Source organism: Macrobrachium nipponense, chromosome 28, assembly GCF_015104395.2.
Source record: "Macrobrachium nipponense isolate FS-2020 chromosome 28, ASM1510439v2, whole genome shotgun sequence".
NCBI classification, from domain to species: Eukaryota; Metazoa; Arthropoda; class Malacostraca; order Decapoda; family Palaemonidae; genus Macrobrachium; species Macrobrachium nipponense.
In genome coordinates this window covers 9,728,492-9,750,274 of record NC_087217.1, presented here as the reverse complement: position 1 = coordinate 9,750,274, position 21,783 = coordinate 9,728,492, and the positions used below count along the sequence as shown (strand labels likewise).

Genomic DNA, 21,783 nt, shown 5'->3' with positions numbered 1-21,783 from the left:
GCACAGCGCTTGGAAGCGGGAGAGCGGCTACTTGGGGAGTAGCGCCTACCAGGCTCTAGGCGCCTAACATAAGGAGAGATCCTGTCTCTTGAAGAATCCATGAAAGAGGAGGCTCTCTTATCCGGAGAATGGAGGATCTTCGGAAAGGAGCGAGAAGACGAAGCTGTACGCTTATCTTTAGACGAGCGCCTACTAGGCGCTAGATCCCTTTCTACTGGAGAAATGAAGTCGCCAGGAGAAAGCTTCTTGGGCGATTGTCGCCTGGAAGACGACAAGCGTCTGCCGAGGGAAGAGCGCCTCCTTCCATCAGCTGTTACAGGAGAGAGAGCCTCCTCCGACTGAGAAGGCGAAGGTAGCCTAGACTTCTTGACGGGGAGAGAGACGTCCTTCTTACGACGCGTATCTCCAGCCAAGGAGCCCGCCAGCGCCGAAATCTGAGCCTGCAGCCCCGCAAGAATCCGAGCTGGAGATCTTGCAAAATCCTCCACAGGGGAAGAGGATCGAAGCCTACTCTGAGGCGAGAACTCCTGATCCCTCCTGGGTTTCTTGATATCCACTTCCGGCTCTTCTGGAAAACATTCCGGGCTGGAAGGAAAGGCGCAAGGAGCCTTCCAGGCTCTCTTCAGCGGTCGCGATGAATCCGAGGCGCTCCATCCTCTTCTAGGCGAAGGAGAAGAAGAAGAAGAGAAGCATTGGCGTAACACCTCCTTCTTAGAGCGAACAAAGGCAGCCTGGGTACGAACTCAGGATCTACCGAGGGGACGCCTGATCGGTGGGAGTTCTCCCTAACCTTCCTGCGGCTGTTGAATTTCCTCCTCCACTGGGACTGGGAGTCTGGAAGAGGTCTAGGCCTGGAAGCATTATGGAGCCGATCAGACGCACCCTCCACTGCACTGGGGTCACTGCACAATTCACCTTCACTATTACTCTTACCTTGCAACGAACGAATTTTCTTCTCCATGCTAAGGATCGTGGCTCTCATGGTTGCCACTTCCGTAGTCGTATCTTTAGGTTCGATGCAGGGCGCAGGAGCTGAAACGGGAGAAGGATCTAGTGCTACAACAGGATTGTCTACTTCTACCTCGCTAATACGAGACTTACTAGAACTTCTAGACGAAGCTTTTCTCACCCTGTCTTTCTCCAACTTCCTCAAGTAGGAAGAAAGAGACTTCCATTCACCCTCATCCAACTTCTCACACTCATTACACGGGTTAACAAAAGAACATTCTTTACCCCTACATTTCAAGCATACTGTGTGAGGATCTACCATAGCTTTCGGTAGCCTCACCTTGCATTCATCTATAGAGCACACCCTAAACATAGAAGATTTCTTAACCTCTACATCAGACATCTTGAAATCAAAGAAAAATCCAAGCCAATATCAAAAAACAATCCACAAGCGCGTATGCCAAGCCAACAAGATCAGGTACTTCACCGAAAGTCAGTCCGAATAAATCCAAGGCAACGAGAATCGAATAAAGCTGTCAGGAGGTAACAACCACAGGTGTAGTCGTCACCGGCGACAGAAAAATTCTGGCTGGAAAGGAAGATTGGTTCTTACAGCCGCCACCCAGCGGCGGGTAAGGTAGATCACCTGACCTACCTGTCGCGTGTGCCGCGAGTTTTGAATTCTGTCGTGACGTCAGAGACGTACGTAAAGCTAAGTATATATCTGACAGAAAAGTTCATGTACAAAACATTAAATCCTGTGTTAGATGGTAGTGTTCGCCAAGCCAAAAAATGAGACAATGAAATATTACGTCTTCAGCTTGGTTACAGTGATTTTACTAAAGAGAATTTGGTGAATAACCTGTGTGCTTCAGTCCCTGAGTGCAGATGATGTGGAACATTTACCATTAAGCATATATGATGTGAATTAATAAATGCTTTACTGTTAAAACTTCCAGACAGGAACTGTAGCTTGGGGCCTGTCTCCCTTCTCCACTTTCCTTTAAGTCTATGCATAGCATGTGTATGACAGTCTGGTTAAACTATTATAATAATGGCCCATTCCCAGGTAAAAGTATTGAGATAGTGCTAATTTCCAGAGTTTTTTCCTCGGTGTACTGCTAATTTCCCCAAGTTGTTATCCTCAGTGTACATACTGTTAATTATCTGAGTTGTTTTCCTCAGTGTACTTAATAGATCAGGTATACCTAGTTTTAAAGGCTCTCTCTTTCTTTCAATTATTATAAAGCCCAAGTATACATCACACCAGGTAAAAAGAATGGGTTAGTCAGCTCATAACCCTAGATTAGATTATTTGAAAGAGGTCGGTTGAGTGGTATGGTAGTGAGGACAAGTCATTGTATCACTTGCTCACCTATGTAGTGCTTCAAGAATCCTTTATGGAATTTGCCCAACTTCTTATTGTCACTGGGCTGTTTTACGATTTTCAGAAATTATTATTGAGATGTGCTGTAATACCAGGTACGTATCTTGAGCCAAGAAAAGCTTTTTCCAGTTGTGTTTCCCATTTTCAGGATTGGTACCTGGAGGGTACTTTTCCAACAAATACAGGCACAGATAATCCAAAGGGGTAAGTAATAACAGTCATTAGTAATATCCTTTATTGGCCATTCTACGTACACTAACTTTAACAATAAGGAGTGAGGGAGGATGGTCAGACCGGTAGTATTGGTTACAGCTGTCAAAAACTTGTTAACAACCTCCACCATATGTTGTGATATACTCAGGCTAATGTCCTGGATGTGTTTGTTTTACTTTGACTAACTTATCAAAATAGATTTTTATTGATGATCATTCCATTCACTAATTACATTAATCCTATGAACAAAAATATTGTTAGAAAAGGTTGCATTGGCCTGAGTATTTATATGCAAGAAAGATTGATGACCAATGTTATGAATTCTCATAGATGAAATAATATTAAAGAGATGGAGGCTGCTGCACCATTAGTATGTGCCCAGTTCATGACTGCTATGCCAATCCTATGCCATGTGAAGTTTAATAAAGGAAAGAAAAGTGACATTTTGATGGTAAAACCTGATTTTGCACTGAAAGCTTAATCATATACCCAAACTGACAACATCCCATATAGTATAATTATAATACTTTATACAATAAATCACTAAGTAATAGTGACTGAATAATTTTTTCATAAAAATCATACTAGCAGTCTTAAGTCTAACACTGGACACAGTACTTTACTAGTCCAAAAAGAAACAACGAGCTTAACTCGATCTGGATTTACCCTTTGCAAGCTTTCAAACCTTAACACCACTGATCAATCAACAAACACCACTATGTATAATTTAATTTTCCCAAAATTTGTCTGCGATTTCAAGTTTTATAGAACTGATTACTTAGACAAACATTGGTTAAGCTCTAATTACAATCAGTTCCTTGGGCCAAAAAATACATGTGCATCCTACTACAAAAGCAAAAATAAATTGCAAAAAATGCAGAACTGTATAATATGCTCAAACAACTTGATTAATTAATTCCAAGTGCATATCCAGTGACATGGAAAAAGTGTACCATCAGGAATTTTATAAAATAATTAATGATGGTAAGTGTACAGTCAAATATTATAACTTGCCAAAATAAGCTAAATTCTAAATATTCATATCAAACAACGTGACTGCAAGATGGCAGTAATTAAAACTGATGCCAGCTGCAGTTCCTTATTTTATACAAGTCACTCAAGCACATGACAACCACAAGAACGAGAAGTGTAAGCTCTCCTCACATGTGGAAACTCTGCTTTATATTACATGGACAGTGAGCTTGGTAATTCACTATATACAATGTTCTGAGCAGCTATCACAAACACAACTGATGGAGGGAATGGTCGGTTAGTTTCAGTGCCAAGCTTGCCTGGGGTCCTTGAGCTGTGATTTCAACTATGAAGGAGTTTGTAGAATTTGAAAGATTTCAAATAAAAGGAAATAACTCTGCAAGTTAATACACACAGTTGTTTTTATAAGGGAAAAGAATTAAAATGCACAATATGTTATAATTCTACAGAATAATGATTCATCTCCACACATGATGCTATTAGCATTCTGAATCTGCCATTTGATTACAATTCCCTTTTCAAGCTATAACCCTACCACTGTACATAAAATCTAAAAATTTCCTTAAGACCTCTGTTAAAAAGAGCTCATCAAGTCTAATAATTCCCTCTAAATTACTGTAGTTTCCTAACACGTACAGCTTCAGAAAATAAAATCTCTAGAAATATCTACTTGGTAATAATGAACAGTTATATATCATTATTAATGTAACTATGATATCTAATCATTCATTACCATTTCAGTTTAAACATCACATTACTGTAATCATAAAAAGATGGCGTGTTTCAAAATCATTAGCTCATTGCTGCAACTTTCAAACATTTTGATACCACAAAATCTGCTCAAGCGTTCATAGAAAGACACATTCGTAAAATTAATGATGCAAACATCATCATCATCATCATCATATTTGTGTTAAGTAACAACAAGAACCATGAATGCTTATTTTTAAATGACCAACATACAACACTTTTCTTATTATAAATACTAACAGTCACAATCTATAGAAACATTGGATTTGTCTTTTAGTTTTCTGTTGTTTTAAAAACTGACCCCTTTTTGGCACAGCGACACCTGACTAGAAGCAACACCTGGGCTTTCTTAATTATTGCCGTAAAGAAATGCCTTAATGAATCTTTGCCACTGGTCTTTTAAACAGAAGTTGGACCAGTGGTGATGAGTGTTGGACTGTTCAATTTTATTTTCCTCTCTAACTACAGAAAAATAAGCTTTAATGAAGTACATAATAGGCTCTTAAATTATCTAGCTAACAGTATGCTATAAGAATCTCCCATATATATATATTTATATTTATATAATGTGTGTGCATATATACATACTTTACTTATAATCAAATTAAATATACCATACTGAAATTCCTAGCAAAAAATTGCACTTAAATATACATATAAAGTTTAGTTTATATACCCATATACAGATTCATCAAAATATTTACCCTTAATAAGAAATTCATTGCCTAGTTCCCTATTGTGGTCAACTGCAGTGGGCATGCATGAGCAAAATATATCTGGCTTGATTTTTTCATTTTTCTTTTTTAATCAGGAAATAACATTCTGTATGTCTCACTTCAGGTTTACCCTCTTAAACTTCTATATGGCATGATTTGTTTATAGCAACCCAATTTCAGCTCTTTAAGCAATGAAAAATTTAGAAATATAAGTACAGTCTATCACAAAGCATTGCGAGCAACTAGGTGTCTGAAACTCTACCTAGTAGAAGCTCCTTTGCTCTCAAATAATCATAATAGAACTTTGCAGCTACATATTACTGTATATATAAAAAGACATTGAAGCTTTTTGCATACTGGTCATATATAATTTAAATAATGAACGGTCACCTTTAAGACCCCAAAGTTAAGTTTTCTCATCCTAAGATTCTCATTTTCGAGTTGGTGGAAGTGGAAAGACACAGTGCAGTTAATGTACATTGTGTTATGTTGTGAATTAGGTCAAAGTATTGATAATGTCAAGATATACAGTACTGTATAATATAGTCTATTAATCAACCTGGTTTTACAAATTTAATTATATTACAATGTATATGTTTTAATACAGTTGTGCATTATAGCTACTTAAACATATATATTATATATATATGTATATGTGTAGGAGTTAATACACATGTACATAATATATAAAATAAATACATATACATGTATATAATAAGTACATACAAAATTAAAAAATTTAAAGCACTTCTTTCAAAGGCTGAATTTCATTTTGCCTTTTAAACAGCGATTCACGTCAGTCTTGTTATAAATCCTAAGGTCATAAGCAACTTAGTAGCGCTGCTGAAACTCATGATGCCAACGATTGAAATCAATATGGAAAACAACGATGGAGCCTGTTGAAAGACCAGCCATCAGGAACCTGAAAAACAAAAATTCAGTTTATAGGAAAGATTATATAATATAAATATAAATGAAACCTGATTGTTCTGCTCCCTCCATTTCTTTAAGATAAATATAGCATTGGCTTATTGAACTTATTTGTAATTTGAACCTAGACAAGCTATACAATTCAGAGTACATATTACGTATTTACCAGCCTGATACATGACTGGTAATGTCTATTAGTTTTTAATCAAGTACCTTTAAAAAAAGGTGTGGTAAGTCAGCATCCATAAAGACATAATGTTACACAACTGCACCCTCCATCATGTATATCATATTCAAGAAATTAGATTTTTTCAGAATAAGTTATCCAAAATGTATAATGTAAGAAATTTCTCTGTCCAGCTGGAGCTTAGTGCCTGCACAAAATTGCTGAGCAGACACCACAGGTCCCAAGAAAAAGGTATCCAAGGATTTGGACAATGTCCTTTGGGTAGATTGAGGTACAGGTACATTGTCTGCCTAGGTCAGCTACTTGTCCTCATTGCCTAAAATGCTGAAAAGTTCTTCTGAGTAGCTAATGATGGCCCCACACCCAACTTTATGTGTTCTTGCATGAGTATGGAGATCAATGTCTCGGGCTTTGAGGAGTCTTTATTTTTCACTTGATCACCACAAAGATATGAGGAGTCTTATTTTCACTTTTCACAAAGAAAGTGAGTTCCTGGACATCACCTTTGCACTTACCTTTACTAATGAAAAGGTGCCTAACCTCAGGTCTAAGAGGATGGGCGGTTTTTAAGTCTGCACTTAACTGTGTAAACTGGGCACACATGCATCTCATCCAGGTACCACCGAACATAGTCTAGTGGGAGGGAGGGGATTGATAAACTCTCAAATGTCTCATCAGGAGCTTGATGGGTAATAAGTTTTTACCACAAACTTAGGCACAAAAGAGAATGAGAGAAACATATACCTATTGCTGCGAGTGCTAAACTAGGAGTATAAGGCCATGTATTCCCTTCATCCTTTTTGCCAAGACCAAAGCTGAGAAAAATGGCTTGAGACAGGCTTAAAGAAGTTCTGGTCTTACCAGCATGGATAAATCCACAAAAGCATAGAAATCCAGCCCCCTTCAGTTTGTAAATGTGAAACAAGGTTGAGCAATAGTCTTTCACGGCAAAGACTGAAAGAAGCACGTCTAAATGGTGTATGAGGAAGTCAGTACTCTGCTGAATAGATTCTCCAACCAGAGAGCTATCCTTCTACAAAAACACTCAACACTCTCTTGAAGGAATGAAAGAGCTATCCAGACATCTCCCTTGCAGCCCTATTAGAAAAGCCTCTCCCTCTCAGGATACACTGGATAACCTCAGTGCCTGAATCTTAAGGCCACAGGAAAACTCTCTCTTGGTGTCTCAACCACTGGGGCTAGTAGCTCTTACTACCACACGGCTCACGGCAAATGAGAGGCCATCTCTGAGATTGGAGGCGAGGAACTGTTGACCACCCTGAAGGAGACTGAAGGTGTAAACATCCAGATCGTCTTAGGGATATTGGAAGGTGTCTTCGATCACTGCCTAGGAATCTGGGACCAAAGAACAGAAAAGACTGTTTTCTGTTCAACTTAGTGACGGGACAGGTCAAGCATTGGCAATTCCCAGAGTTCGATCAACCTTATTGCTACTCCTGAGCTTAAGGATGACTGTCTCTACCCCTGACTCAAACAATTTGAGTTGATCTGCTAGAACATTCCTCCTGTGGATCTATAAGTGCCAACTAAAAAAAAAAAAAAAAAAAAAAAAAAAAAAAAAAAAAAAAAGGTCTCCTCACCTGCTGACACAACCCACTAAGATTGTGTTGTCACTCATTAAAACTACCAACTGTTGCAGTGCAATGCTAACCACACACTAACTGGATTTCCTTAATTTTGATATAATGACTAAAGGATAGCATGGAGTATACGAAAATGATCACGTCTTTTGCCTTCTTAGAATAAAAAAAGTTTGCAAGGCAAAAAATAATCCAAGATAATCAACAAATACATACTCCATCTTTTCCTCATTCACAACATTCCACAACAGCAAGACAAGAGAAGTGCAGCCCATTTACACTTCATAGCAGCCAGGAAAAAAGTAAATGACAAGTGAAGGGTATTTCCTTACTTGTCCCCCTTCACCATAAATTGATGACTAGTGACCCAATTCAGTGACCTCTCCATCTCACACTGGGGAAATATTTCTATATAAAAGGTAATGGTTTGTATCCCGTAGGAGCAAAATGTTTTTCACAAAGAATGTTGAATTAGTTATGTTAAAAAGAAACAAATTAAAATGTTTATGATAGTTATTTTTGTATATTTGAGTTTTGTTTGTTTTTCATATCTTGTCAACAAAAAAGTAGAACTAATCTGCAAGGATACGATGGTGCTTTTGATAGCTTATACTGTATTTTTATAGTGAATTAATTTTAAAAGTAATTATCTGAAACTGAATAAGCAAATGGGTCTTAAATTGAATGCTCAAAGTACTAAATACAGATTACAAACATGCTATTATTTATAAAAACTGAGTTGCTTAAGGTATCACAGTACAGTACTCATTTTAATAATTATTGGATTTCATTACTTACTAGGAGTTTGACAATACTTTCAAAAATTTTTAAGCAAAATCTATGCAACAGGCCTAAATGGACTAAGGTATTCCTATAATATACATATCACATGCAACATTATCAGAAAAATCTTGCTGTATGACAAAGTAGCATAATCAAAATAAATAATGTAGTGAAGCTCTGTTTCTTATCTCTTAAAATTAATATATGATTAATTTATGATGTTTAACAACTTCCAAGATTAAATTACCTTTGATCATGAGATAGGGCAAGAGACCTGATGGCAGAATCACAAGTTGGGAAGGCATATAGAAGGGCTAGTGAAAAGGTGCGCCAGACTTCCACAATACCCTTGTCCCCTCCAGTCATCATGTATTCGCCATCCCGGCTCAAAATAACACACTGAAAAAATAAACATATTCAGTACAACTGTTTATAATTTGATATACTGATCATATTTGCAGTAAAAGATATATATAAATATATATGTGCATAATAAGATAGATCCTTTCTAACCTGAATGTTATCATTGTGGGACTCGTGACGTAGTTTCTTTCCATTCATTGTATATGCAGCTACATGTCCCCTGTCGTAATTAATGACAATAAGACCTTCCCTGGATAGGGCTACATTTTCAGGTGACAGAAATCCATCAGGGGCTTCCAGAGATCTCAGCAGATCTCCAGATGTTGTGTGGATTAGTACAGGTCCATCTGTAATCCATGAAATTTAAATATTTAATACAGGTCCATTTGCAGTGTTAGTGAAGCAATTACAAGAAAATTTGACAAGTTTACTCTCTACTAGTTACAAAATTTGTGAGATTTTAGAAATGGAAGCAGTTGGATACAATATTTATACTCAACCCTAGACTTTACAACTCATAAATAATGCATACATCCATACCTTTTGAACCAGACACAACAAGACCAAGTTCTGCAGAGATAACAACTGCCGTAACTTCGGTCTCATGACCAGTAAGGGTAGCTCGTGGTGTTGGAGAGTCTCCTTCGCCCATAATCATCTGGAACATTCAAGATATAGTAAGTACTGTACTGAATCTTGGGTAATTAAAACAATACATTTGGAACAGCTCTTATGTATGTAACATTAAGTTTTAAAATGAATAAATTATCCATAACTCCTTACTTTTTATAGTTTTATTTCTCTTTCTGAAAGAAGATGATTCTCAAAGTTAGTTTCTAAAGTTTGATGTATAGAAAGATTCTGAACAACTTTAGTATGGAATAAAATAAAATGATTTTTGAGTTGAAAAACAGAAAAGAAAAAAAATGAAAACTTTATTTTATATATGTTGAAAGGAAGGTTCTTTACTATTATTATTCTTATTTACCATGTGACCATATTCAAAGAAACAGCCTTAAGACCATCAATTTGACAAGTAACATTCAAAGAAGTTATATATACATCACCATAGAGGCTAAAACTGTGAAACAATTTAGGTAATGAGGTACTACACGGTACCCTTAGCATCACTGAAACTATATAATTTGAACCAGCTACATCCATGCTAATACAAAGAAATTTTCCAGTAAACAAAACAAAAAAGATCAGAGAGAGAGAGAGAGACCCGAGAGAGAGAGAGGGAGGGGGGCTCTGCTTAGAAAATGAAGATTCAAGAAGGCTGCCGACACTCAACAACAAAAAAACCCAAATATTATTACACTAGATAAAAACAATTTATTGAATGTAACATAAAATTTATCACCTCTATCGACATATGCCTAGTTTTCTGATAGTAATATTGAAGGGAAAAGTTAGAGATGAAAGTGACAAACATTGTCAAATATTCTGACTAAGTACAGCATTCCCTATGATCAGCAAAAAAATAGAGTACAGTTTTGAGATCCCTAAAGCTTTGATTTTGCTGAAGTTCAGTCTCATGCCTTTGCTTTCTAGCAACTTTGTTTTACATCAAGGGGTAGTGAATAACTACAAAATGAATTACCAGTGCATAATATCCATAATGCACTATTTTTTTTCAGCAAGTCCAATAATCGTATAAAGAGTAAAGACTAAAAAGAACCAAGGAGCTGTGCTTTAAAGCTACCCTAACTTTAAAGAAGATAGAATTTGGCTTAGTAAAATGTCATCACCAGCAACTCCCTACTACTGTTCAATTAAAAAGCTGTCGGTCAAAAAGATCTGAAATAAACACTGCACGTACATCAAAGTCAGTCATGAATTTAAAACCCAAACTTGCATCTATTGCCAAGGCTTCTTGGATGAACTGTAACATTTCATTCCAGAAAACAAAATATCTACAGAGCCATACTGACTCTTAGAAAGTGTCTCCTTTTCAACAACCTTAGAAGGCACTGAAAGAAAAGAATTGGTCTGCATATGTTCCTACTGGCACTTCACCAACCTTATGGGAACAGTGCTGTAATTTGTGCTCCTTCAAAGAAAAACTATGGAAATAAGAGACATCTTTAAGATATTTGTTATAACGGAAAAAAACTTGGGTCTTCTCTATAATCTTCATGGATCTTTTAACATTCCTTTAAATAAAAGGAAAATCTGACGGCAAGTGGCCTAATTTGATATTCAAATTAGAGTATACGACTACTACTGTACTGTATTTTTGTTGTCGCAGCAAATCTGCAAACAATTTTACTGTATTTGCAGTAACTGCAGATAACCTTTGGAAACTCACCTGTGAATACTGAAATCATCATAAGTTATGTTAGTTGAACTATCTTGGTACATACTTCTACAGGAATCTTCAGAATAAGATCGCTCATTGGACTATATTTTGATAGAAAATGTTCTAAAATGTCGATTCAGTCCCTTGATAAGATAATCCTGTTCTTTTGCTTCTCAATGAGCAAAAGAACTGTTACCTCTTTTTTTTTTTTTTTTTTATCCTAACTACAATACTGGAGGTATGCAGGAAACCATAACATTTTTTTATAGTCATAAACTTTAATGTCATGCTGTTTTATGAATATAATTATAAAACTAATCTATTTGTCTGTCTCGCTTTTTCAAGATAACACTTTCATTCTATTATATTCTGTAAGACATTTAAATAAATTGATTAAAGTCTGAAAAAGTTTTGTAATTAGTAGAATTGACCAGTAATGTACTACAAGCCCAAAACAAGGGATAGTTCATACCTGTGTGCGAGCGTTCCAGTGCCACAGTAAAACAGTACAGTCATGGGCACCAGATGCTACATAACAGTCGCTGGTAATGTTGCATTCACTACGGCTTAAGCATGTCACTACACCATAATGACCAAATACTATTTGAACGATTTTTGCTGTAACAAAAAAAATACTATTTGAACGATTTTTGCTGTAACAAAAAAACATAACTACATTAGGTATGGCATTATGCATCATTGACCAGTTGAGATGAAAAAGCATTAACAAACCAATTTTATCACATTAATCTCCCTCTCTGAGAGTACAATAAGAACAATGACAACAAACCTGTCTCTGTGGAGAAGACTCTGAAGCTGTTATCCCAAAAGCCACAAGCAATGATGAATCGTGAATCAACTGTGGTTACAAAGCAATTACTCCTCATGCGCACTTTCTGACTGAAATTGTCACCTAAATGTCTTTTCATTTGCTGACCACTGCTGTTGCCCGAGGCAGCTTGCTCTGCAAAGTGGATATTTAACTCATATAAGAATACAGATGGAAAATGTGAAATGAAACTAAAAATTAAAATTCCAGCTATCACCTACTGTACATTAGAATCTAAAATAACTGGCTTCATCATACACAAGTATCAATTTCGGTCAATCTATATACCATCCATGGCCGTTGGGATCCACTGTAATAAACAAGATATAGAAAGAAGTTTGTTACACAAGAGCCTATTACAAACATAAAAAAATGACTTCCAGTGAAAGATTGTTCTCTGGAACAACAGAGTTGCTGTAACAACTGAAAAGTTATGTTCAAATAAGACAAGATTTCAATTATTTTCTGTTCTCAAAATTTAAGATGATTGATATGAAACCATGTACAAAGGTTTACTTTATTCTTAGCTTAAAAAAGACTAACGTTTCAATCCTGTGGAGTTTACAAATACTTTGTATGAATTCACTGCAGGATGAATAACATGTCATGGGATGTGAAATTGAAATAGCCTCTAATCTCGTGAACCTCCAGTAAAGACTAATGTTGCCTTAGAGCATTAATTCCAAGTACTACTTTTGGAGTCATTTAATTGAAAACCTAACTATTAAGTTGAAATCTGGTACATGAAGTTCAGTAATACTCACGAAGGACGGGATCCATGGACAGAGGCAGGAGGGTGGACGGTGACTGACTGCCTTCAGCATAACTTGGACTCTGTACATTTACTGCAAAAGGAAATAAAACACTTGTGACTTTCATTACAAATGCAGTATAAAACACGACTGGATTCCATGAGATCAAAAACTTCTTTCTACAACTGAGGCACCAAAGTTCTAGGAACTGTAGAAATGCGATACTTTAAGTAATCAAAAAGAAAAGTATGTTCTAACACAATGGCCTAATGTACTTCATACTAAACAAAAGCAGAATTTCTACAGTATAATGTCTGTTTTTAGATGTAATAATCCCCAATTTAAACAACATAGGATAGGGGACATTGCAGTGGAATGAAAATCTTACATATAGTAATGTTGACACAAACACAAGGAAAATATCATTCATGAATTAATATTTTTTGTATTTACTGGGCATTAGTTTGGGATTTTGATAATATATTACAAAATGAAAAATCTTGAAAACAGAATTTCATAATGAAGCTTATAACTCAGTGATGTATGTGTGATTAGGTATAATGAAGCAGTTAAAACTCAAATAACATCTCGCGTAGGTCCTCTTCATAGATAACAAATCCGGGTTACTAGAAAATTCAGACGCCACTTCTCTGTCCTTACCTGAATAGTTCGTGTTCCAGCGATTGATAGCAAAATGATGGTTATTTGTGAGAGTAACGACAGATGGAAGGGGTAGTTGAGGATAGGTGTTAGCAGATATATGGCAGATAGGAGAATTGCTAACGAACTTCATTACCATACAAACATCTTCACAAACGCCAGAGAACATAAGTGGAGACTGGAAGTAGAACAAAAATATATGAATACACTAACAATACGCTCATGAAGTAGTTGCTAACTAATTTACTTTTGCCTTATTCATTTATGGCAGTGCAAAAGATAAATCCATGCATATAAAAAATACTTATCTCCAAAAGTGACATAACCATCTGAATAGTTTCGTAAGTTCATTATTTGCAGTAACTGTACAAAACAAAACCAAAAACTTCAACTCACTAAATGCATGGCCGAGGATCTGGGTGGATGTGGTTCCATCAGTAACTGTGAAGGTGTCTGGCCAAAATTACGGATCTGGTTCTCAATGGCCTGGAAAATAGTTTAGTAACACTGTACACTGTAATTCTAGAAATGGCGACTCACTAAGCTTAAGTTATACATTATTTCTGTGCAGAATGATAATAACCTGGTAACAAAATTTAGCAGTATGTACACTGAATGAGAAGTCACGTTCTACCCACTGTTACTTTGGTGAAACAGAAAGACAAAAACAATAAAACAAAAATAAAGATCATATACCTCTCTCATTACAAGATCTTGAATGGAATCTAAATCTACAGAGCCTTCATAAGTGAGGTAGTAGAACACATTCGTAGCACGAACTGCCTCAGGTCCACGTTGCTTGTATCCGAATATAAGGTCAATCCACTGGTGAAGCTGACAGGAAACGAACTCTGATTCCAGTGCCTGAGTTTAGGTTGTAAAAAGATAAACATGGTGGTCAGTACAAAACATGTTTTTAAAATGGACTGGTATTGAGTAGTGCTCCAGTAAAAACTCGATACTCTAATAACAGCTGTAGAAATCACTTGGAAGTGTAAGAAATGATTCTAATAACGAATTACAGTATAAATAGCCTATTGGCATTTCAGATCTTTTTAATATGTGTCAAACACTATTTCATTCATGAAGATTGATACTTAGGAAAGCTAATCATTTTGCAAGTGGTTATCCAAACCTATTAGCCTCAGTATTTACAGCGCTACTACGGTATCGATCACCATTTACTCAAAGTGCATTCACGTACGCATACTACATATCTGTGCGCATTTTTTTTTTTTACATAAAACATACATTACTTCAGTAAACACACAAATAAGAATTGAAACAGATATAACCTACCATTCTATTTATCCTAACAAATTCTTCTGGAGACGATGCCCAAGGAGGAAGAACTACATCATCGACGATGCCCTCGTCCTCTGTGGCTCCCAGTTTATAACGGTTCCAGTTGATAAACATCTCAGGTAAGTAGTAAAATTCAGGAATCAGTTCCTGAAAAACGGAAATCACAACACATTTAATACACTAGTATTATGAATTCCATGAAATAACTCTGAGATTATTACTTTGATACGAAACACTGACGTTTCGTAATGCAGAACTCAAACGCATTTCACAAATGTTGAGTAAGGAAGTATTCAACAAAATGTAAAAACGAGTTTCTGGGATGTACTTCTACTGCTGGTCATCTTTAATAATTATGCAGTAAAACTTGTTTCAAAATCACTCGAGGCTGGAACATTCATCCATGTACGAAGTTACTTCATGTAAAAGGTAGTTCACTGTGAAGTGATCAGGTCAATCTCTACTTCTTTAAGGTCACTGGCTCAATTTGTAAAATTAATAACGAAGCTGTATCAAAAACTAGAAACCACGATTAGAGGACTCTCACCTTACCACTGCAACTTGTGAATACTCATAAGGAACACCTATGGAGGCGAAATACAGTCTTCAGAAATTAACATGTAGTTTTCTACATGCGCGTTTTTCGTTCCACCTGAGAAGATGCTTTTATCTTTCCTACCTCTTTACTCTATAAGATAACGAAAAGGGCCTGTAAACACTGCCTCCTACCTTGACATCGGATGTGTCTCTCTGACAGTTTTTCCACGCTGTGGCAACGGAGGAGAACATTCGGTTTGGATGATCAAATTTGCCTCCTTGCAGGGCGAGGAACATTGTTGTGAAGGGTTCCTGAAATAACATCGCACAAAATCGCAAAATCGGTCAATTTGAAATTTATCGTTCATTGTTTAGTCCCCTGTCCTAATTACCAAATGGCTCAAAATAAAGATATGAATTGCTCAATAAGAAGTGACCTAATAAAATGCAATACTATTCTGCTCTATTAACAGAAAAATCTGGTCAGGATGAATTATTCACAATAATTTACACAAATTATATCAGTATCAAAATAATATTATATACAATATAAAAGGCCAATCTAGTAATCGGAAGATCTGACCATAACAGAGAGAGGAAAGCAGTTTACATACCAGTCTGATGAGCCAATTAAGTGTGAAAGCCGATGTGGAATAATGAGTGCCGTAGTGGAATGGTGGTATCTGGTCGTGCTCCCACGAGTTGTATCTTTCTTCAAAGAACGCCCTGCGGGAGGGGTTCAGGGCACCAATCGGCTGAAATGGCAAACAGGCGCTATATATACACACACATTAATATTTAAAGGTACAAGCACGTTAGTAAATCTGACGCACATTTCCATATTGCACCAAGAAACCCGTGAAAAATATTCATAATTATTTTGATTAAGAAATGTAAGTCGGCTTCTATACAATGAATATGAGAAAGGGAATGAATCCATTTCAAAAGGAGCCTTTTCCTTAGATATAAAAACTTCTCTTGAAACAAAAGATTTACTCTTTAATTTTTCTTATATAGCAACAGTCAAATCTAGAACCTCTCCATAGTAACGTGACGCTATGAGAGAAATTGTGCGCTCATAATATCCTCATCACACAATACACCCTTCATATATAGTCATCATAAGGAGACCGTCTAAAATTATAGGGGGTACATCCCATGTATATTAATCAAAAGCAGTATATCCTATGTATACCTGTCATTCTACGTATCCCTCTTATGTGCCGTAACCTTAAGCAGCATATCTTACACAGACTATAATGATTGGCAGTATATCCTAAAGCACGCAAACGGAGACTCACTGTACAAGACAAATTCAATTCTGCAGACACTCGCTCAACTGAAACTAACGAACGCTCTCTGTGAAAGTAATGCATTTCTATCAAACCTATGGGCGTATGGCAAACTGTTGGAAACATTAATCCTGATGCCAACACATGCGGTTATACCCAAATGTATGCTACAATCCTAACCCGCATATCTTATATATGATGTAATCCTAAGAAGTATATTAAAAGTACTACGGTCCTGTGAACCCAGCCCGGCTTGGGCAGCATTGCGTATGTAGGCTAGAACTTAAATCACTAGCAATCGGCAAAACCCACTGACCTTTGACAAATCACGATAGTTGGACGGCTGGGAGAGGTCGAGTTCATGTGTGTCGAAGTTCGTCAAAACCCAAGGAAATACGGGGTACTGGTTCAAGTCATTGTAAGTTCGCCCTGAAAAAAATGAGAGAATTAGGTTAATGATGTGGTATGCAGTAAGGGAAATATTAAAATCAGTAAGTTTTTTATTACCAAGAAGTATTCGTGTCCTAAAATAAATGGAACTGAAGGAAGATATTAATTCTACAAGACAATGAACGAAAGTTAACCGATTACTTTGGCAGTTTTCTAGCAGAAATGGCCAATGGAAGGTCTACAGCAGTAAATTGATAGTGTAAAGGAAGGCTATCAAACACCTCACTGCGCGAGCTTAAAACCTGGGCAAGGAGACATCAAGAAAAGCCAAATCTATCAATCAATAAAACTTTAAATAATGCCATGTAATGGAATGTTTAAGATACGCTGCAACCAACAATGGCAAGAACCTCCATGAAAATGCTTCAGATTATTCTCCCATTTACTCTAACTGAGCCTCCTTCACGCTCACTCGTAGAATAACTGAGCAAAAGATTACATCTGCAACCCTAAGTTCACTTCAAACAGCCTAAACAAGAAAGGATGACCTCTTTAATTCTTTCGAGGACAAAAGACCGCTGTGGTCTTTTTGCCCTCAATAGTGAATCGTGCATCTGGTAGTAAGTCAACCAGAGTCATTTGTAACAAAGCGAAAAAAGGATCATTTGCTGAGAAAGTGGAGGTCGACCACCCCACAAAGAGAAAGACGTTTGGTGTACCTAAGTATGTATTTCACCCACATTCTAGAAAGATGACGTTGGTATCCAACCACAGCTGGGCCCACTTGTGGATCAAAAATACACACACACCAACAACATATATACAACCATATATACTCCATTATATATATTATATATCTATATATATATATATATATATATATATATATATATATATTAGTGTGTGTGTGTGTGTATTTTGTGACTACAAAGGGTCATAGTTTAACTTCAATGGCACAGCCAAGGCTATGATAACATTGGTTTTATGATCACCACTGAACATAATAGAACCTGAAATGGTTACTGAGAAGGCCTACAGCCACGTAAATGGCTTAGATACACCAGGCAATGACCCATGCATAATTGCAAAGAGGGATGTTACACGTTCTCAAAACCCATCAATATTAATACCACAACCTATTTTCAATCAAAACTATTTTTAAATACCCACGAATGTCATCCACATATCTCAATGACAATTAAATACCTTAAAGTATATACTTTAGACCTCCCTGATAAACGAAATGACCATTATAAGTAGTATTTCTTCAGTTAGGGTGATCGATATTTACCAGCGATGGTGTTTAGGAACATGAGATACTCGAAGTTGGAAATTTCTCTCCGCTGCCACTTCTGCGTCATGTTGGATGCGCGGAAGAGCTGCCTCGGGGACATCATGGAAGCTCTGCGAGTCTGAGGGATGCCATATTTGATGCCGACGCCCACCCGGGGAAGGGCCTTGGCTACGCGCTTCACCGTCGCCTGGTCCGGGAAGGCGAAGAACACCGACGCTGCAAAGAGAGGAAATTACTCCTTAGTTCAAATTCAAAGTTTCTTTTTTTAAATTAAGCTGACTTATTGGAAATTTGTTTTGTGTCAATGAAATGCCAATCAGGCGTCAACTATTTATCTTGACATAAACTCACTTAATGAACATGCAAGAATATTCTTCAAAGATAACGTTTTGAAGGTTTTTATGTATAAGTACAGATGTTAATATACGTACATTCAACAAACTTTTGAGTATTGACACTTCAACAGCAAAGCGATTGAGAATAAGCCATTAACTTCCATGAAGACGGTACATTTGTTGCAGAACATTATTTGAAAACATGTTATTTTATAAATATTATTATAAAGCAATGCTCCTCACTTTCTTTACAGCCGTAAGAATAGAAAATACCTCATGAAGTTGGAAAGCACAATCATGGCAGGCACTTGTATCACACGGGAGAAAAAGAAGACGGCAATTAAGACTTACTTCTCGAAGCCAGGAATATTTCGAGGGCTGTATTCTGCAGGAGGTATCGTCGACTGAAGATGGCGCGCACTTCGCTGAAGTGCCACTTTCCGTGAACATGTTCGCAGTATTTGACCACCTGCAAGAGGAATAAAACAAAGTGCTATTATCAAAATATGATCGAAAATCTATTTTGGCAACTCGCAGCTGTTCGACAACGTTTTACACCAAGATAAGAAATTATCTACAACTTGTGCGTTTCGATCTGTACATAAAGAAAAAAAAATCCATAAACGTCACGAAACAAACTATCGTCATTTGTGATTGAACGGAATACTATCAGTTCAGCAGATAAAGTCTAAACTAATAAAGTTTTGTTTCGGAAACTAAATTATCTAACAAAATCACTTCACATGTAACAATCACTGAAATAACAACGGCATTACGCAACCTCTGGCTCAAAACACTAAAAGAAACAATGTCCAATTGATAAGATCATTGGTATCTGTACATTTTAAATATAGCCATACATTTGTACTGAATAAATTACAACCCAAAACTGGGCGAAATTTATCTTTGCATTTGTACCAGATATATTTCGAAGGTGCTTTCAGTATCTTAAGACAGGAACAACAAATAATTCCACTGGACTGCGACAGGGGAAGAATTCGGAAAAGACAGATTACATATAGCCACGAAAATACTGATTTTTTTTTTTTCATGCATGCAAACAGTAGCTCGTACACAAAAGAAAACCGGACTACTACAGCTCATATCATTCCTAATAGTTTTCAAGTTGACGAAATTTCTACCATACTATGAAAAGTGTGAAAAGCAAAAATGGCGACAAAAGACTACTGTTCTGACCCAGAAGGGAATCAATCGTCAAAATTTTAAGCAGTGAAACGATAATCACAAGTCTTTCACAAGTGTAAAAACATAACTGAATGACTGATTGCATGGGAACTTTACTGTAAGTTACACGGGAACTTTAATGTAAGACTGGCATTTCGCAATGGAAGGACATTCAGTCACCCAGATATGTTTCAGAAATGTGAATGAAATATACTCTACCCTACTAATGTAACTGCCGATGAAACAGGGCATACAATGAAAATCTGGAATACTACTAATAGGTCTTGTTGAGAATTAAATGTTATGTACAAATACCGTGCATAAGATAATTCCGCATTATTTGTTGAAGCAGGAAGTAAATTTTGAAAACAATTCGGCAACAGAACTATTCATTATCCAGTTTAACGAGATCAGCCATACTTCCAAAACAATCATGAGTTAACAGACCAGATTTTAAAGCAATGTAAACCCCTCTGTCCTTTAAGGACCCCTGCAATGTCAAAGGGAGTATCTGAGGAAAATCTTGTAGATGAATGATTATTACGCCACACGACACCTAAGTTCCTTAGTTCGGACCACTGATCACATCCCAAATATTAATTCCAAGAATAAATCTGGAAGAGCGGGCGAGTTAAAGGGCCATCCATCACATTTCGCGACACGCCCATGCAAAGCCCCTACTTTTGGCGGGAAAGGCAAGCGTGCCCGCGTCTCCCCCCTCCTGTGCGCGTACGTGTCTGGTCACAGTAAATCCTGACTAAAAGGGGGAGAATGGGGGGGCGCTGGATCAATACTCCAAAAGGCAGCGGCATGGCACCCTTTCCCCTTCTTTGCCTCCCCCCACCAACCCCCCTTGTGAGAGGACCCCTGTCGTCGTCCTCCTCAAGGAACCAGTACAAGGAGGTCTTCAAGATGGCTGATCGACCAAGACGAGAAATGGTGGACCTTCCCTCAATTGCTCCCCCTCTGCTTTATTTACCATTTGGATTGATTTTAGAAGATTTTAGAAGAATGCATATGAGGTTTCATTATATCTAAATGCTTAAGAGCGTGAATACTGGTATTCCTGCTACGGGCTATATAGTTTCTTAAATCATGTACCGTCGGAAGTACCTGGTGGAAAGATTCCTTTTTTTTTTTTTTCAACTAGTACAAAGGAGACGTCGCATTTTTCTCGTCAACAGACTGAAGCCTGCATATTCTGACAGAGGAAAAACATTTAGGAAGTAGGTACTGCATGCCAGCAGCAACTAACGTTCACAGAAAGTTTCAAGACACGGAATAAACGCATCATGAGTTTACCGTCGGTTGTTGGGACACATTACATAAATATGACTAAAATACGTCCAGGCTTTTATTGTAAAATTGAAAGACTGCAATATCCAAGAGAAATCGATCTCCGTCCTTTTTAAAATAATGAAAACAAAAACTAAAACGATTACACAAAATCAACGACGCAATAACGGACATTTAATTTTTACCATATAAGTACAGCACTATTAGCGCAACTTGAGAAACACACTATGGTTACATTTGTATTTCTATAATACAGGAACACAGCAACATTAGTTATAAACTAATTATTCTTGTCCATGTAGATAGACAACAGCTAAACATTTCTTCGTTTTCAGTATGGAATAGAAACAACTAGGTCATCTTTTATTGTGTGGCTATTTCCAAGGATAAGAAATGTATCGGAAAATTTAAACTAAATAAATATATGCAAATGTTTTCAAGGCAAATCGTCGGCTATGCAACAGAAAAGGGCCAACACTGGTGTCGAAATATATCGACTGACAGAGGAACCTGCTGTACAGTTATATCGAACTTCGCTTCCCAAAAGGGCGACGATAATTAACTCATAATCTGATACATGTTCCTCTCCCGGTAAATTCAAGACATATATCAAGTTTTCGAAATAAAATAAAGGTCGGAGCGTGGGATTCAACTATTGCAGTTGATGCGATGAAGTCACAAGGTTCAAATGCACTGAATCTGAACCATTCATTCAATATGACAAGGCAGCAATGC

At 36.9% G+C, this 21,783-nt stretch overlaps 1 protein-coding gene across 6 annotated transcripts in view; it reads right to left on the bottom strand.

Annotated features, from left to right (window-relative positions):
* Nucleotides 1-2,555: 2,555 nt before the first annotated feature.
* LOC135201400 (neurobeachin-like) overlaps nucleotides 2,556-21,783 on the bottom strand; it is a 562,670-nt gene continuing 543,442 nt past the window's right edge. For all 6 annotated transcript variants that reach the window (XM_064230269.1, XM_064230271.1, XM_064230273.1 and 3 more), the window contains 16 exons: nucleotides 18,919-19,036; nucleotides 18,230-18,448; nucleotides 16,865-16,977; nucleotides 15,871-16,011; nucleotides 15,449-15,568; nucleotides 14,714-14,866; nucleotides 14,111-14,278; nucleotides 13,811-13,900; nucleotides 13,415-13,592; nucleotides 12,767-12,847; nucleotides 11,964-12,137; nucleotides 11,646-11,791; nucleotides 9,412-9,529; nucleotides 9,022-9,218; nucleotides 8,756-8,907; nucleotides 2,556-5,929 (listed from right to left, as the gene is read on the bottom strand). In XM_064230269.1, the coding sequence (XP_064086339.1) occupies nucleotides 5,839-5,929; nucleotides 8,756-8,907; nucleotides 9,022-9,218; nucleotides 9,412-9,529; nucleotides 11,646-11,791; nucleotides 11,964-12,137; nucleotides 12,767-12,847; nucleotides 13,415-13,592; nucleotides 13,811-13,900; nucleotides 14,111-14,278; nucleotides 14,714-14,866; nucleotides 15,449-15,568; nucleotides 15,871-16,011; nucleotides 16,865-16,977; nucleotides 18,230-18,448; nucleotides 18,919-19,036 (2,259 nt within the window). In that variant the 3' untranslated portion in view covers nucleotides 2,556-5,838. The remainder of the gene's footprint in view (nucleotides 5,930-8,755; nucleotides 8,908-9,021; nucleotides 9,219-9,411; nucleotides 9,530-11,645; nucleotides 11,792-11,963; nucleotides 12,138-12,766; nucleotides 12,848-13,414; nucleotides 13,593-13,810; nucleotides 13,901-14,110; nucleotides 14,279-14,713; nucleotides 14,867-15,448; nucleotides 15,569-15,870; nucleotides 16,012-16,864; nucleotides 16,978-18,229; nucleotides 18,449-18,918; nucleotides 19,037-21,783) is intronic.